Raw genomic sequence first — 18,098 nt, forward strand, 5'->3', positions numbered from 1 at the left:
CTTTCTCCCCTTATTCTCCGAGCCTCCGTTATCATTTCTGCCCTTTCGGTGCCATTAAACGGGCCTTTCCCCTCGACTGCACCCCTTTCCGGGTTTTCTTGTTAGAGCACCTGGGCGTGTACACACACACCTCTTTGCAAGTACAGCTCATCCGATTGCTAGGTGCCCTCCCATTTCTCTGCACCCAGCAGAGAATTCCTGTAGGCCCTCCCCTCTTTTAAGTCTGTGGAGTATCCTCAGAAAGCACCTGCCCCAACTGTGAACTGGCAGCTGGTACCGGTACCTGTGCAGGTATGAGTACCAAGAAAGTAGCTCTCATCACTGGCATTACTGGCCAGGTAAGTACAAGTTGAACTTAGTTTCCTCTAATGTTGTTACAGGAAAATATTGCATAGCATACTTTATTCAAGACAGATAGGAGGGGAGGAATTGGGTATTTGGAAATCACAGGAGAAAGGACAGCCATAGATATTTATTTATTTATTTATCCATTACCCATCCATTTATCCATCACATTTTTACAACCCCAATGTCACCTAAGTGACCCTGGGCAGCTTGCAGTAAAATATTAAATGCTGAATTTACTTTCTGGTGTTTCCTGCATGCATTCCTAAGGACAATTGGGACAATGAATACACTTGTTCCGTAGGTATGTTATAAGAATGTTTGATGCTGACTATGTATCGTAGTTCAATATTTGTGTATTGTTTTGTAAATTCTCAGTGTGCTGTTTTTTTCACAGTTGTAATACTTTTAACTGATGGTTAAAAGGGGCGGGGCATTACTAAATACAAAAGTCCATTTTTTTTTAATTTACAGGTTGTCATTGTCCCATTTCATAAAGCCTTATTTTTTTAATGGTACATATTTGCAAAATTGTAATTTTTGTATTCACATAAACATGGTAAAAATTCCTATATGGAGGAATCACTTCCATACAAACGTAATATGAGTTGGCCCTAAGATCTGGAAAAAAATCTACCCTCCTTGGTAGTGTGTTTAATAATTACGAAAAGAGTTACTAGGATTTTACAGAAGTCACATCCTGGAATGTTTTTGATGGGTATTTAAAATTGGAATATGCGTGTCAAAGGACATCTTGCCTGCAAAATGGCTAGCACCTGGGCTGCTGGTGCCCTGTCCCTGTAAGACCTCTCTAGCCATCCCATCAGCATATGGCTATAAAAGCTGAGGAGAGGCAGCTGAGTATAGCGGTGTTGGTATGGAAATGAGAGGAAAAATGTTTTCTGTTTTTATGGAATTAAAGGAGCCGGAAGCAGCCTAAGGCAAATAGAAGAGTTACTATTCTCCATCTGTAAGGATGACCTGGGTATATATAAACAACCTTTGACAAATACTCTTTAATTTTATTAGTTCAAAGGGCCATGGATAACTCTGCCAGTAAAGTGTTGAGTAATAGGCGGTGGCCTTTATTTCTATGCACTGTTTATTCACTTCCTTGTGATTTACAAGCTGATCCAAAATGACCCAGGAAGTAGTTAATACATTTCAATTTTGACAATCTTATTTCAACACCTGGGTTTAAGTTGAGATGAAGAACCATTCTTTTTAACCACAAAGAATGACAATATTTTTTCACAGACAATTGCCAGCCGGCCTTGTTCTCTTTTTCTAACATTTATTTATTTAATCAATCAAAATTATATGTTGCCTGTATCACAACTTTAGGCAGTTTCCAGAGTAGAATACTTAGTGGCCAAACAACAACAACAAAACCCACAATAATAATGTCAAATAATAATAGAATTACCAAACACCTAAAGCAGAGCAAATAGTGTAAGCGTCTACAAAAGCAGTATTCAGTGCACATCTTTATTGAAGTGACATAGAATTAGTAAAGGTGACACTGACCGGTTCTGTACAGTGGAGACAAAGCGCCTGCTTTGAGGTAGAGTTGGATTTCAACAATTACTGCAACAATGGACTTTCAGTGCTCCCACTATGCTAGACCTGCAATAATAGACTTTTGGGCCTCAGATATGTCAAAAATTCAGAAAATGGCTAAGTTAACTCTGCTGGCATGCTACTACACACATCCCCTCCCTGAATAAAAGACAAACAATTCTTTATATACTCATTTATTTAAAAATACAGACCAGTGGTATATATCCCCAAACCCCAAAAACTTTAACTTTAGTCTGTCTACTATTGACTTCACCCCTTTCCTAAGGGGTCTGTAGGGGGCGTGCATAAGCGCACCAACATGCCTACTGTCCTTGTCCTATTGTTTTTTTCCCCTTATATGTATCCATTTCATGTATTCATAACTATGTTTATACTTATACCTGTTATCTTATAATGGCTTGACAAAATAAATATGTGATTTCCAGGATCTGTTGCATGCTGTTTATCTTCAGGGAGTGCATTCTTTCTGTTGACAAGCCCTTGTAGCCTATTTGAGGCAGCTCCAGATCACACAAAGCCTTCATTCTTGAAGTGACTTTGGAAAACTTTGACTGCCTTGTTGTGTAGGTTGTGCTTTCTAGAATATTTATTTTCAGGTGATGGTAAATGCTAGTGTATCACCCAGAATGTTGTGATATCTCATCTTTGACACATGACATAAGTTTGTTATAACTCTGATGAATTCTGCACTTCCACACTGGGAGTGCAGAGCCATCTCCATATTCACAGATGAACTTGCACAACAGCAGGTCTTCTTCAAACTGAGAAATAAATTGTACTTGCATTTCATGGGGCTGTTTTTTTTAAATGTTTTATCAAGGCTATGGAACTGCTGTAGTTACAACCAACAAATTCCATAGATTTCATTATTATTACCTTTATTGTCAGAGTACAACATGTGTACAATGAGATTGGCTGAACCTCCCTCCGTGCACCCCTCCCCAACACAACTCACAGTGACGACAGAAGTCCCTAACCCAGACCTTGAGTTTTCACTGGGTTTTTTGTATGTGTCAGGCAGTGGTGGTATTCAAATAAAGTTGCCACTGGTTCGGTGGGCGTGGCTTGGTGGCCACGCTTTGCACGCATGCACACACTTTGCGTGCACGCGCACACCAAACACGCACTTTGCGCAGGCGCAGAGGTGTTCTAACTTGCCTCCTGCAAGCCTGCATGATGGTGGTCGCTGCAGCAGCTGCCGCGCGGCAATATTCTGCGCTGCGCAAAGCAGCTGCACTTTGAATTCTGGCCATAAAAGTGAGTATGGGAGCCCGGGCAGGTGAGTGGCACAGAGCAGCGGAGAGAACCAGTTTGGTCTCCACTGCTCATCACTGCTACTGGCTCTCCAGAACCGGGCAGAACCTGTTAAATACCACCACTGGTATCAGGGTAAAAATTGATTAATGCCATCTGTGCGTGGCAAAATAATAGATTTCAATTAATTCTGTTTTCTTATACTAATTTAATAATAACGCTATGAAACTAAACCAAATTATCCATGTTTTCTTTTGTAATATAGGGGCAAATTTGGAAAAAGTAGAGTTTTATCAATATTAAATGTGCCTAATATAGGCCTTGACACCCCTGATCTAGATTATATTTTATTAATATAGTAAATGTGTAGACTGAGAAGTTAAACGGTTTTTGTTATTGCAAAAGTTTATAAATTTTTGTTGGAATTGAATTTGGAGAACGAACATGTGAGCCATTGCATGATCCAATGGGCAAAGTATTTAGGGTATGATATAATGCTTCAATCATGGGAAAACATATTGGATGAATGGTTTAAAATTTACGTTAAATTAAATTTTAAATATTTTTTAATAAAATGATGTGCCATTGGTATTTAACACCTAATAAACTGTCAAAGATGTACAAACATATATATAAAGGAAAATACCACTCACACATCATCACAAAATCTCCAGAACCATAAAGCAGCAATCAGCTTTAGTACAGAACAGTTGAGCTAAGCCATGCCCTGGCTCCTTGCTGTCTCCTTGCTCACACAGCAAATACTGTTTCAGTTTCCAAACAGCCCTCAACTCTCTCCCACACTGACAGGACACTAGCCAGATTAATACTGATGGATGCTGGTAGGCAGAGGCAGAATTCACCCCACTCCCCAAAACCTAAGCCTGATCACATAACTGTGCGAAGCACAGTTATAGAGCTAGTCTTAAATATATGTTAGAAATAAATACTGGGTAAGATTCATATTTAAATACAAAAGTTTGTTAAAATGAATATAAAAATCAGAGACTTTTCTTTTAGGCTTAAAGGTCAAAGAACTTGAAGGAAATCTGTATCTTTGTTGTTATAGACAGCAGCAAGAATGCTTTAACGACAAAAATGGAAAGATATTTTAATTCCCAGAATGGATGAATAGTTAGAAAAATAGATGGAACTAGCAAAGATGGCTACATTGACTGTTCAATCAAAGAAAATAATCCATCTCACTTTCTTTCTACTTGGAAACCACTTTTGGATGTTATATTTGAGACTTTTACTTTGGGTTTTGCTGATTAGATAAGTTGGTTGTTATAGAAATGGCTAGTATGGACTAGTATGTAAAAGTAAAAAGTTGAGGCTGTAATATTACTACTTATTCTACTGCGTGGAAGTCTGTGTTTCTCTTTTTTCCCTTCTTTCCCCTACATTGCTTTGTTTTCCCTTTTTTCCTCCCCATTTTCCCATTATTTTCACTTTCCTTTTTAATTTTACTGTATGTCTTGATAAACTTAGTAAATTATTAAAAAGGCAATTAAGTGATTCTACATATGAAAACAAATTGAACTTGAAGGCATAACAAAATTAGCCACTATTTTCTAATTTAAATTACCAGTATTTAAACCAAAAAAAATCACTCTTCCTCTTTCTTGCTGAGATTTCGAATAAGGATATGGTCAACTGAGATATCTGTTTGGAGGCAGAAGATTAGCTTCCACTGCTTGAGCCCCTGCTCAAGAGTGTGGATTGATGGACAGTAACCTTTTTTACCAAAGAACACAATCACTGATACGATATTTTTTTTCTTTGTTATAGTCCTTTTATCAGTTTGAAATCCCGAATTAGAGCCAGGATAATTCTACAGTTGTCATTCATTTAAAAATCTGTATAAGCTGAAATAAGTTAAAACCTGCCAACAAGTCCTTAAAAATATCCATGTCCGCTAATATCAATATTATATGTTTCACTAAATTTTCTTTTTCTGTTCCAAACTAATATTAAATAGAAACTCAAGGTGTTTGAGTTTATTAATCCCAAGTAAAAGATCTTTCCTGTGCATATCTGAAGCCACAAGAACATTCTCATCCTCAATTTCTCTCTTAGTTATCTTTAAAAAAAATAGAACACAGAAGAGGTGAGATGGAAGAAAAAGTTTGTAGAAGTATATTGTCATGAAGGGTTGCCTTAAGATCCCATGATGCCATTCTGGTTGTGAATGTTCTTTGTACTATTCACATAGTCTCCTAATAGTCTCATAGTCTTCCACTTTCCTTCTGCATGCTTCATGTATTTGATATTATTGATTTGGTTGGGTCATGTCCCAAATTTAGAAGTTTATGCTATGTACCAGGTAATAATATGGCTGGATCATCACATCTCTCAAGTCAGAATATCAATACATTTCTTTAGAAATACAAATATGTTTTTCCCCAATATGTAACTTGGGGTTCCCCCCTTAATAAAACAGGGAAAGCTGTATTTCATGTACATGAATGGTAAAGTGATAAACATTTTATATCAGGGCTGGAGATACTGTGGTTAAACCATAATATTTGCTTTCTTGAGTTAAACAGACTACATTACTTCAGAAATATTGCTCAAGCACTAATTTTATTAACATTCATTGGCATATTATGTTTTATAACCAATTACATATGAGAAACTAGTTTAAAACAGTGTTGCTATGAGTGGGGTTTTGACAATATATATATATTTGCATTTGAGGTAGCCTAGATCTCATCTCTAATGTAGAGTCAAGATGTATTTTGCCATTACGTTTATATAGTTAAAGTAGATCAATTTCAATTTATAACAATCATGAATGCTCTCAAGTTGTTTGGAAAGTGTTATTCCACTATGACACTTATATTCTGTAGCCTTATTTAATTTGGCTTGTAACTTTTAGCCAGATTTTTTTTTTTTTTTAAAACAAGTTTTATTAATTTTTAAAACACACAAATTGTCATTATTCATTACATGTTTAAACCTTTTTTCATTGTCAATTTAACAAGTCAGATAAATTATAATTCTGTTTTAAACCATTTCCATACAACATACCAAAACCTCTTATTCAATTTCTCTTTACTTCTCTTTACTCTTATTCAATATCATTATTATTATTTCATCTGTTTCTTTCTGACTTAGTTACCATTATTCTCAATCTATATTTCTACAATTTTTAACTAATTCTCCCCCCCAAAAAGACATATACACACAACACACAAAACATAAAAAAAATCTTTTGGAAAGTAACTTGGACCCAGGTGTCTCTCTCTTCATGGACTTCAATTATATTCATGCTCATCTTACATATCATTACTTATTTTATTTACCATTCTAAGCCTTCTATATTAACTTCCCCACATATTTCACACTTCTTACTTCTATCTTAATTAATCATCTTAATTTGAATCATTATATTTATATCTTTTGTCCATTTTTATCATCCCTTTGTCTCATTCCTTATAAAAAAAAAAGAAAATAAGTTTCTCCTGAAATCATTAATCAGAGTATGATGCCTTTCTATCTCCCCCTAAGTTAATCAAATTAATCTTTAAAATAATATCTAATACCCAATCCGATTTTGCTTGGTACATTCTATCTAACTAATACATCCAACATAATTAAGTACATAATTAGACAATAAATCCAAATATTAAAAAAAGATACTATAATAAAAATTTTATAATAACATCAATACCATAGTCTTATTAAACTCTTTAATTAAAACAATATTCTAAACCTCCCCTATTATTAAGTTTTAAAGCCAATCATTTTTAAACATTTTAACATTTTAATCTCTTATCAACTCTTAAATCATTACAATACTACCATCTCATCTTATGTACCTTGCAAAATCTTTTTTTTTTTTAAAAAAATTATACTTTATCCATTATCCAAAAAAAATTTCTTTTTTCATTTAATTTCAAAACATTCTCCACCTTTTCCCTTTCTTTCTTCTCCCAACAAACCTTTCTACCCCCTTCTTCTAGCCTCTGCCTTGCCAGCTTCCCTTCTCTGTCGTATTCCTTTTCCCTTTTGTTTACTATCATCATATTGGTTTTGCACCTTATTTTTCCCTTTCTTAAATGTTTTTAGATCTTAAGTCCTTAAGTCCTTTAATTTTCTTCTTTCTCTTCTTTTCTTTTCTTTCTCTCTTCCTTCTTTCTGGATCAAGTTCTGAGATTCATTAAAAATGGCTCCTTTCTTTCTTTCTTGTTCCTCTGCTGTCTTCATCTGTTGTAATGTTTGTTGATAATTAATAAGCGCCATTTCTAAGAAAAGGAAAGCTTCTTCCACACCATCTTTACCATTTTTTTTTTGCTTGTTCATATTCTTTTCTTAATTCCTCAACAGAAAGAGCCATTATAAATCTTTTCTTTTCTTTTCTCCTTCTTTCTTCTTACAACAACCAGAATATTCAAAAGAAAATAAAAAAAATAAAACAGTCCCAAAGTTATCAGTCAGTCCAAACCAAGGCAGAGTTCTCACTTTCTCCTTCTGGGGTAATATCAATCCAAGAGAAAGAAAGTCCAAATCTGTTTAAAATCTTATTGCAATATATTCTAGTCTTCAAATCCTTAAGGCATCTGCTCCAACAAAGTCTTAGCATACAAATGTTTTCTTTTTAATCCTCTCTCTTCCCACTCATCGCTTAAAACCAATTTTCACCTAAAAGAAATAGGTTTCTTAATATCCAGTTATTTATTCCGTAGGAAAAGAGGGAAAGCTATCCTTTCAGCACCTTCAAACAGCCGCTTTTTCCTCTTCTGGCAGGTATTATTCAGAAAGTCATACTTTTCAGGAATTTTATTAGATATGTCTTAGAGTCCTAGGAGCCAAGAAAAACTTTCTCCTCTCAATCACTTTCTCCACTTCCTCCTGCGCATTCTTACCCGGCTGCCAGCTTCTTTGTGGCGGCCATTACAGACCGCCGCTGCACGTCCTGGGAAAAGGGAGTTCTGCCGGCCAGGAGGGAGTCTGCAGCACCCCCAAACCCTTCTCCGGATCCCCTACTTCAGCTGCCCCTGCAGGGCAGCCTAGCTCCGCACTCCGGCTGGGTCGGAGCCCCAAAACGGCTAGCGCGGCAGGGATCGCGCAGCCGCAAATCCCTGCCGCCGCGGCCGACAAACCGCACTTTTAGCCAGATTTTTTAAAGTTCTTGGTTAACATCCCATGTGCTGTAACAATTAAACATAATACATGAAGAAAGATGGGATATATTTGTCTTTAAAGAAGATCATAATTATACTTGGTTTTCCTGGTTTGAATTGAGCTATTCTTTCTCAGAAGGAACAGAAATGAAGAGTCATGAATGAAAGCAAATACACATGTCCTAGGATAATGTTGCAGGATCCAATCTTGGTCAGTCACCAGGACCAGAGGTTTTGTCTTTCGAGCTGTCAGACTCATGTTGGAGCCCATCTTCAGGGAACTTCTCTCTAGCCATGAGGGAGCATGTTCTATCAGCTTTAGTTGATATATCAGCTGCATTTTTTCCTGGAAGAAAACGCTCTTAGTACTCCACTGACTAATCTTACCCAGCATTGATAATATGGTTGGTATTATTTAATACTTATAACCTGTCCAGTATTACAAAAGTGTCAGAAAGCTACTAATGAAGAACTCAGAAGCGAAACGGGAATTCAGACAACATTGTATCTTGAATCATCTAGCCCAGGGACGGATGCATCACCAACTGGCCATGCCCACACCTGGTTTAGTGAAGGAGAAAAAAGTTGTGATACATCACGTGACGACACCGTGACACCCCAGTCTAATATCTTTATTTTTAATTTTTATTGTAACCCCAAGAAACCTCAGCAGTTAGTGCCCAAATAATAATAAGAAGAAATAAAAAGAATAAAATGATATTTATAGTTACAATGCATAGTAGGGAGGAGAAAATGCTGTATCGGATTGGTAGTTTGTCATTTTGAGCTCCAATATGAAAAACGGGATGTAAATCTATTAATAAAAGCAAACATATTGGCAAATGTTCTTTAGTCACATTGCATATGTGATATTTTGCGTATATTCATATCTTTGTGATACAGTATGAGTCATTCCTCAGGGACAGAAAAAAGCATTTTTGTATACACAGGATAGATAGATATGTATAAATGGAAATATTTACACACACATTTGTATACAACTTACTTTGAAGACCACTTGTGATGTGAAAGGACTTGAGTTTAGTTGCAACATTTTTTTGAAACTACTGCTAGAAGACTCTGCTAGTTAGATTTGATATTTTTTTGGGTGGAATGAACGAACCAATGTGTAGAAGACAGTATGGGTTTGTATATTACAGTTATAGAGAAATGAGGGATCGCAATGTTCTCTTATTTTGGTTTCTGGGAAGTCCATCACATCCTGTTTTGTTTCAACCAGTAGTGGACACTTGGCGGGTTCCTTGGTGGTTGCATTTAACAATTTCGGGTGGCTGGAGGGAGCAGGTATTTCATGTTTTCAAGAATTCATGGAAAAGAGAATTTGATTTTTGCTTGTGTGTAACAAATGAGCCTACTTAACTGTTATGGCTACTTAGAAGCCATGTGACTCAAAATGATAGGCAATTATGCCAGTGATGTTCAGGTTTATTGGAAAAAGTAGTTTCCATGAGCAAAAGAAAGGTATTTTGCCCAAGGTTAAACAATTTTGCAACATTTTCATATTTAACAAATTGTTCAATTTGTCCCAGCTTTGGCACTCTTTAATCTTTTTAGGAGAAGTAAATCTTGAATGCTGTTTTTCATTTGTTCATTAATTTATTAAGCAATAATTTTGATTATTAAAATCAAAGAAATATAATGGAAGAAGTATAATTAAACTTCTATTATTATAAATAATTATATTTTTGTAAGTCACCCAGAGTCACTAAGACTGAGTGGGCAGCCATATAATTTTTCTAAATAAATAAGAAACGCTGTGGTAAGAACATTTTGTTATTGTATCCATCTAGACTACTGTCTGTCTATTTGTTGCATTTTTGCCTCACCTTTTTACTGGGAATTCTTACAACCATATGAAGGTTTTCTGCAAAATTACCGTGTTTCTCCAACAATACGGCCTCCAACAATAGGAAGGCCCAGCATGATTTCTAGGCATGAGGTGAAATTAAGCCCCACCCCCAAAATTTAGGCCTATTTAATGCATGCGTTTCCCCACCATTTCTCACATTGTTCGTTAGAACTACACGAGGTGAAGAGAAATGGGGGGGAAGGGCGGGGGGTTGGGGAGAAAACTTGCCTTTAGGAGTGCCCTGCAGGTAGCCTAGGCTAGAATACCCCGATCTACCGATAGAACATCAGCCGATAGAAGCCCCCCGAAGGCAGAGTCCCCAGCCATTTCAGGGCGAGACGTGGCTGCCCGTGTCACCTCGCCATTAGGCAGTGTCTTTTGGGCGATGGAAGCTCCCCAAGGGCAGTCACCAGCCACTTTGATCGGCCGGTAGAAGCGGGCTCGGGGCAAGCGCACACACACACTCCCCTCGCCGTGAGGCCACTTCTACCAGCCGATTCTTACATGGGGACTCTGCCTTCGGGGAGCTTTTGGCGGCCGATAGAAATGGCCTCGTGGAGAGGTACGTGCATATGGGCCGCTCTAGGTGGGGGAGAAAATTAAGTCACCCCCGAAAAGACAGCCTAGCCGTTTTTTCGGGGCTCAAAAAAAAAAAAAAAAAAAAAAAGGCCCGGCCTTATTTTGTGTGAAACACGGTATCCAAAATTATTATTCCAAAATTATCATGAAGTATATGGTTATGTGGAGATCTGAAGATCACTCTCTGCAGATTAAATTAAATATATATTATTTTCCTGATATAGCTATGAGGAGTCTTAGATTACATCCAGAATCGTGTTTAATAGGATTCCACTCGCATTTCTGATTTCCATATACAGTACCTGTTGTAAAGAAAGAGAGCTGGGAGAGACTCAAGAGCTACAGAATGGGCAATCACCTATCTTCTATAAAAGGAATTACTCCTTCCTTTACAGACCAGTCAGTCTGATCCTGAGCCTTTGTTTGTAATTATATTTGGAAATAAAGGAATGTGAAATGGTTTTGTATCACAAGAGTTTAACACAGATATAATTTTGAAGACCAAGCCTATATATTTCATGCACTGACTAGTATATTTCCAAGAACTGAGTTTGTTCTGTCCCACCTGTGTTTTGCGAATAAATGATACGATGAGTCCCTACTCACTGTCTAAAACAAAGAAAGAATATCTGAGGAGGAGGCAAGAATATTTAGGCTCAGTTACACACATATAAACCCCCTTACCTTCCTCCCCACACTCTCTACATATATAGAGGGAGGGACGGAGGGGGAAGAAAGAAATTTTAGAAAGGATGAGTTTAGAAGTGGTTCAAAGGAAATAACAAAATAAATTATGTGATCATGAAAAGGTTGCAGTGGCTTTTAGTAAAGCAGCACTCACGAGCCCTTTACTTAGAGAACAATAATTAAAATCAAATCAATCAAAAGCTACTTGCCTGCATTAGGAAAATGATAGAAGCTTCTTTTAAATATGTTCTATAATTGCTGCCTTTTTTTCACATTTGTACCATTACTGCATAAACCGGAAACCAGAGCTTTCATGCCTGACTTCCTGTCATTAAGCTACTCTAGACAGATTTCTACCAGGCATTGTATAATAGATACATTGTTGAATTATTGTGAGTGTTTTGAGGCTGGCTTTCTTTGATTTCTTACTTCTAAAACTGCATTCTGTGTACACTAAGATTATTGAATAAATACATCATATCATCCTGCAACTTTTTTGGAAGTGTTGTTTATTATTGGAATAAAAAAATCCATTCTGTCATAATTTATATTTTCTTTTTTAAAGTCTAGCTTATTAGAGACAGCAGTCTTAGGTTCTAGTTACGGTGACTGTGAGAAGGGAAATAAGCATTAAACTTTCATACACATGGAACAATGTTAACGTATTCATAAAATAATGCTTTTTATTTATGTTACATGTTGTAGGGAGAATCAGTTTCTAAGAACATATATTTTAGTCATATAAATGTAAATAATTTGTATTCTTTGAAACTAATGCAGAGTTTCTAAAAGTATTTTCTGTATAGCAGTTATACAAATAGATACAATTTTGAAGTACATTTAGTCTGGGACCTAGAATCTAAGTTCAATTAATGTATTTTTCAACTTTTGAAAATCCTATTGTATTTATCTTATATTAGATAGCAAGTATATGTTTTCATAACAAATGTTACTTGCTTATATTTCTAATGCATTGCATCATATTTTTGAAAGAGGCGCTGACATTTTTCTCCACTAAGTCACCCTCAAATATAGATCTTTCTCCTAGATGATTACTGGTAACTCTCACCTAGCTGGTTGCAAATTAAAGGTTTACGTCAGTGCTTCCCAAACCTTTTCCTTGATTACCCAATATACCACTCATCAGAAAGCCCTTTTCACCTAATATGGATACAGGTAGTCCTCGGCTTACAGCCACAATTGAGCTTAACCTTTCTGCTGTTAAAGCAGACATTTAAGTGAGTTTTGCCCCATTTTATGACTTTTCTTGCCACAGTTGTTAAGTCAGTGACTGCAGTTGATAAGTTAGTGACCCAGATGTTAATTGAATCTGGTTTCCCTTATTGACTTTGCTTGTCCAAAGGTCTCAGAAAGTGATCATATGATCTTGGGACACAGCAACGGTCATAAATATGAACCAGTTGCCAAGCATCTGAATTTTGATCACATGATCATGTCACATTTTTCAATACCATTGTAACTTTGAACAGTCACTAAACGAAATGTTTTAAGTCAAGGACTACATGTACAACACACCTTCCTCCTATTTTCCCCACAACAACAACAACAACAACAAACCAAAGTCACCCAGCTGGTTTTCATGCATAAGGTGGGATTGGAACTCATAGTCTCCTGGTTTCTAGCCTGATGCCTTTACCACTGGTCCAAGCTGGCTCCTGTTATGATTGGGTAATATGTGTTGTTTTGCCCAATTGGGAATGATTTACACAGGTTTGGGAAGCACTGGTTCAAGAAATGGTGATATAGTAACCCCTCCAAGTTAGTCTGAAGTTTGTTGACTTACACTAGATCCTGTTTCTTAAAAGTTGTCTCTTGATAGATGTGAAGGTGGCAAATACTTAAGTCAAAGTAGTATCTGATTTATTTATTATTTTGTATCTTGCCTTTTTTATTTTTACAAATAACTCAAAGCGGTGAACATATCCAATGTACTTTCCTCCTTCTATTTTCCCCATAACAACAAACCTGTGGGATGGGTTAGGCTGAAAGAGAGCGACTGGGCCAAAGTCACCTAACTGGCTTTCATGGCTAAGGTGGGACTTGAACTCATGGCCTCCTGTTTTCTTGTCTGTTGCCTTAACTACTAAGCCAAACTGGCTCTGATATTGTTATAGTAGAGGAATGCTATCATATTTCACATAAAATGGACTGACTGTTTACAGATTTAAAATACTGTATATAGCTATATATCATTGTTTTAAGTGTAATTTCTGTGTTAGAAATAATGAAATGATATTGCCTCTTAACATTCCTTAACCTGTTCTTTCTTTTAAACCCAAATGTATGGGTAGCCATTTTTCTTAATAGTTAATTAAACCTTAAAGTTAATAATTAATTAAATCTTGTAGTTAAAAAGTATAATCTTTTTAAATAGACAAACTCACTAGTTTCCTTGTATCCTGGAAGGTGGAATCAGGAGAATGACTTTCTACTTCCATTGTACTCCGTTTGGTTCCACAAAATTTATCTTGAGTAGATTTTTGAGGATGCATGAAGAGGAACTGAAAGCCTTATTGAATTAGCCTTGATGTACACAACATTGGATTGCATCCTAATGTGGAAAGGAGATATTACATTCTCTTTGCCTAATTTTCTAAACATATTTCAAACTCACATTACTTTCCTCTGTTTAGTTAACATTGTAAGCAAAGGGTTGTGTTAATCTATAGTAATGAATGTGGTAGCACTAACAAATATTTTAGAAAGCATAAAGATATGGAACACTTAATAATTTGTCTTTTAATACAGATTGTCTGAAAAGATTTATTCCTTTTCTGTTGTTTGCAGAAAAAGCCCGAGATTTGTTTTCTTATTATCTGCACCTCATCCGAATAAAGCTTTATGTTAAAAACTATCCATTTTTAAAATCAGAAACATCAGAACCAATATCTCCAACTTCTTCCATTAGAAATCTCAAGTAAAGTTTAGCATTGATCAGCTATTCTGAAAACTTGTTTGCCACAAAATCTTGATATTTGCCCAAGCAATGAAATTTGCAGAAATTTATGAATAAATGTTGACTGATTTAAGAACTCTGAAATTATATAAAATAGTTAGACACATTAAGTATTTACTATTGGTCTTTGGGATCATTTTTAAGGTTTTCATTCACACTTCTATATAATATACTGTATTGGCATGGCAAGGAAAGTCTTAATGTTTTGGATAGGTAGCTGAAAAAACAAACAAATACACTAATGCGTAATTATGAACAGCGAGAAAATATAATATGTGGATAGTTCAAATCTGACATGAAACAAGCTCTGTTACTCAGTATTTGGAGCAAAATAACTTTCTGTGCAATAGAACATTATTCTGACCTTTTAAAAATAAAAATAGAGACAAGATTTGTTTTAAATTCACAGTCTAGACAAGCAAGACCCACTTCCTCTTGGGAAGCTAATTTCTTTAGAACTGGGCTTGATTTGTTTAAGTATACAAAATACAAATCAGCTACATTTTCTGGAGTGTTAAACAGGCTATGTTTTAAGATATGCTAAATGAAAGCCTTTGGGTTTTTTTTTCTGTGCTGTTGACAGGGAAGTAGGATATGAATCAAAAAGTAAGCTTTTGTTGGATTTGCATAACGATATAATATATGGTGTAGGCATTATAAATGTATTGGGAGGTTTACATTCAAAAGCTGAAATCAGGATTGGAAATCCTGATGCGAGTATTTATTTAATAGGATATTTCCACTTTTTCCAATTATTAATAAAAAAAAATTCTTAGTGGTTTATAGATTGAATCATGAATTAATTACACATAATTAATCAACATTACAAAGCTATGCCTTTTCATGTGAACCTTTTGCTATTTAAAACAAGCAGTTAGAAACTGTTTCCCAACAGTTACAATAATTAACCAGTGGAATGGCTTGCCTGCAGATGTTGTGGATGCTCCATCACTGCAGATTTTTAAACAACCATTTGGACAACCATTTGTCTCAAATGGTACAGGGTCTCCTGCTTGAGAGGGGGCTGGACTCCAAGGTCCCTTCCAATTCTTTGAAGGATAAGTTTAGATTTCAATCTATACCTGTTGTTTTCCACATTCTAATTAAGTATAGAACTGTGATGGCGAACCTATGGCACGCGTACCGGAAATGGCACGCAGAACCATCTGTGCGAGCACGCAAGCCATTGCCCGAGCTCAGTTCTACTGCGCATGTGCGCACACGCCTCCCACCAGCCAGCTGATTTTTGGGTATCTGCCATGCATGCGTGGGCGGGGCAGGATGTATGCGGGAGACGCATGTGCATGTGCAGGGATGGGGTGGGGGATCACTAGTCCTGCACGCATGCGCAGGGGGGTAGGGCGAGCACGGGGGGGTTGCTTGTGCATTGCATTATGGGTGCAGGCACGCACATGCGCTCTCATGTGTGCACGCACGTTCCTTCAGCACATGATGACAAAGAGGTTAGCCATCACTGGTATAGAAGATCTAAATTGTAATGAACTATGGAAATTCTAAGCCATTAATATTTTAACTGATCAATAACTAGAAATCAAATGAAGGACTTCTAAGTGAAACTTGGCCTTGTAATCTAAAACAAAATTATCTGGGTTTTGAAAAATATCCATTCTCACATTGAAAAAAAATCCTATATTGAATAGTAGTTCCTTAAATGTTAAGTCTTTCTGTAACACTTAAAAGTTCATATTATATCCTCCTTAATTCATTTGAAATTAAACTAAAATTTTAGAGTTTTTTTTACATATATAAGGAGTTACATTTTTAAAAATAAAAAAAACCAATTATTTCAACAAATATATAAATAGAAAAAATAAAATAGCTAAGTATAAAGGAAAGTTTACATATTCTGAAAAGGAAACAAAGTTGGCATCCATTTCTGTCCTTTTCATAAGGTCCTTCCAAACTATGGAAAAGGCCCTGCCTTTAGTATGTACATCATATATGGTTTTTTTTCTACTGCTGATTCTTTCAGAATAACAAGGCCTCTTTTAAAACTTTTAATAATCAAGCTGGATGATGAGGAAGAAAGTTTTATTCACTCTCTATCTTCATTTCAAAACCACAATATATACTATTGGTATATTTTGTCTTTTTTTATATATATCATTCAGTTTTGAGACCTCTGGCCCATTTGGTTTGTCTACCCAAATACTTAAAGAGAGTGTTTTTTATTTCTGTCATTGCAATAATAAGTCATGTTTTAGCCTGAATTTCAATAACAACTATGCTCTAGTTATTTCACATTTGGGGAAGGGGCTGATCGCAGGTGCATGATATATTTGTTTCACAGAATTGACAGCAGATGTTTGTATCTTGCAATGTTAAGATGTAGTGTAAAACACATATATTTGATAGATAATAATTTGTAATTATTAATAACTTATGGATAATAAGTCCATAAGTTGAGTCATAAATCATGAGAGTTGTAAATTGAAACATCACATGACTGCACCTGATTTTACAACCTTTTTTTGCAGCAGTTGGTAAGTGAACACTGCGGCTGTTAAGTGAACATCACAGTTATTAAGCGAACCCATTGTTTGCCATGGGGTGGATTTTGTGGGAAACTGGAAGTAAATGCCAGTCATCATAGTCACGTGACTGTGGCATGCTAGAAAAATAAATGCCATAAATGTGGGCCAGTTACCAAGCATCCAAAATGTGGTGACATGACCTTGGGAGGAGGGCGCATACATTGGAACTATGAACCTGGGTCATAAGTAGCCTTTTTAAGAGTCCATTGTAACTTTGACTGGTCATAAGTCAAGGACTATCTAATATATAACTTAGGAATGAGAATTGTTCTTTTCCAGTATTAAGTCAATATAATTTCTAGTTAAGTGGAGTAAAGGTAGTTCTCAACTTACGACCACAATTGAGCCCAACATTTACGTTGCTAAGTGAGAAATTGGTTAAGTGCGTTTTGCCCTGTTTTACAACTTTTCTTGCTTAAGTGAATCACTGCAGTTGTTAAATTAGTAACACGGATATTAAGTGAATCTGGTTTTCCCATTGACTGCTTGTCAAAAGGTTGCAAAAAGATGATCACATAATACAGGGACACTGCAGCCATCACAAATATGAATCAGTTGTCAAGCATCCAAATGTAAACCACGAGACCATGAGAATGGTGCAATGGTCATAAGTGTGAAAAATGGTAATAAGTCATTTTTTTTCAGTGCCATTATAACTTCAAACAGTCACTAAGCGAATTGTTGTAAGTCGAGGACTGCCTGTATTATTAGGGAATGAGAGGAAAGTTTTATAAGATTTATCACTATATTGTGACAGGTGAAAAAATTATGCATACTCTGTAACACGAAGGTTCACAAAGTAGCTTTTCAAATGGCCGATCTGTAGTATAACCAGAAATCCTATAGCATGTTTCCAAAAACAAATGAAAGTTTTGTTTTTGGTATTAATCAGTTGTACTATGTAGGAATTCTGTAGTATCAACTTTGATAGAGATGAGATGGTTTTCATGAAATTCTGGCAACAACTGTGATTCGCTGCAGTGAAACAGATATGCCAGCAAATGCCTTAAGTGTATAAATTGGAAAACTGCCTAATTTATATCATTTGTATTTATTCTTTACATGTGTGAATTGAATTAAAAAGTTGATGTGGTAGAATCCACTTTCAGTCTTGAAAGCTC

General features: G+C 36.0%; 1 protein-coding gene across 3 annotated transcripts in view; it reads left to right on the forward strand.

Moving 5' to 3' along the window:
• Positions 1–219: 219 nt before the first annotated feature.
• GMDS (GDP-mannose 4,6-dehydratase) overlaps positions 220–18,098 on the forward strand; it is a 271,812-nt gene continuing 253,933 nt past the window's right edge. For all 3 annotated transcript variants that reach the window (XM_087961217.1, XM_026676615.2, XM_026676616.2), the window contains exon 1: positions 220–338. Coding sequence is in view for 2 of the 3 variants with exons in the window: in XM_026676615.2 (XP_026532400.1) it covers positions 294–338 (45 nt within the window). In the remaining variant the exon portion in view is untranslated. The remainder of the gene's footprint in view (positions 339–18,098) is intronic.

This window comes from Notechis scutatus, chromosome 3 (assembly GCF_049901735.1).
Source record: "Notechis scutatus isolate UNSWTSFEM ecotype Mainland chromosome 3, rNotScu1.2, whole genome shotgun sequence".
NCBI lineage: Eukaryota > Metazoa > Chordata > Lepidosauria > Squamata > Elapidae > Notechis > Notechis scutatus.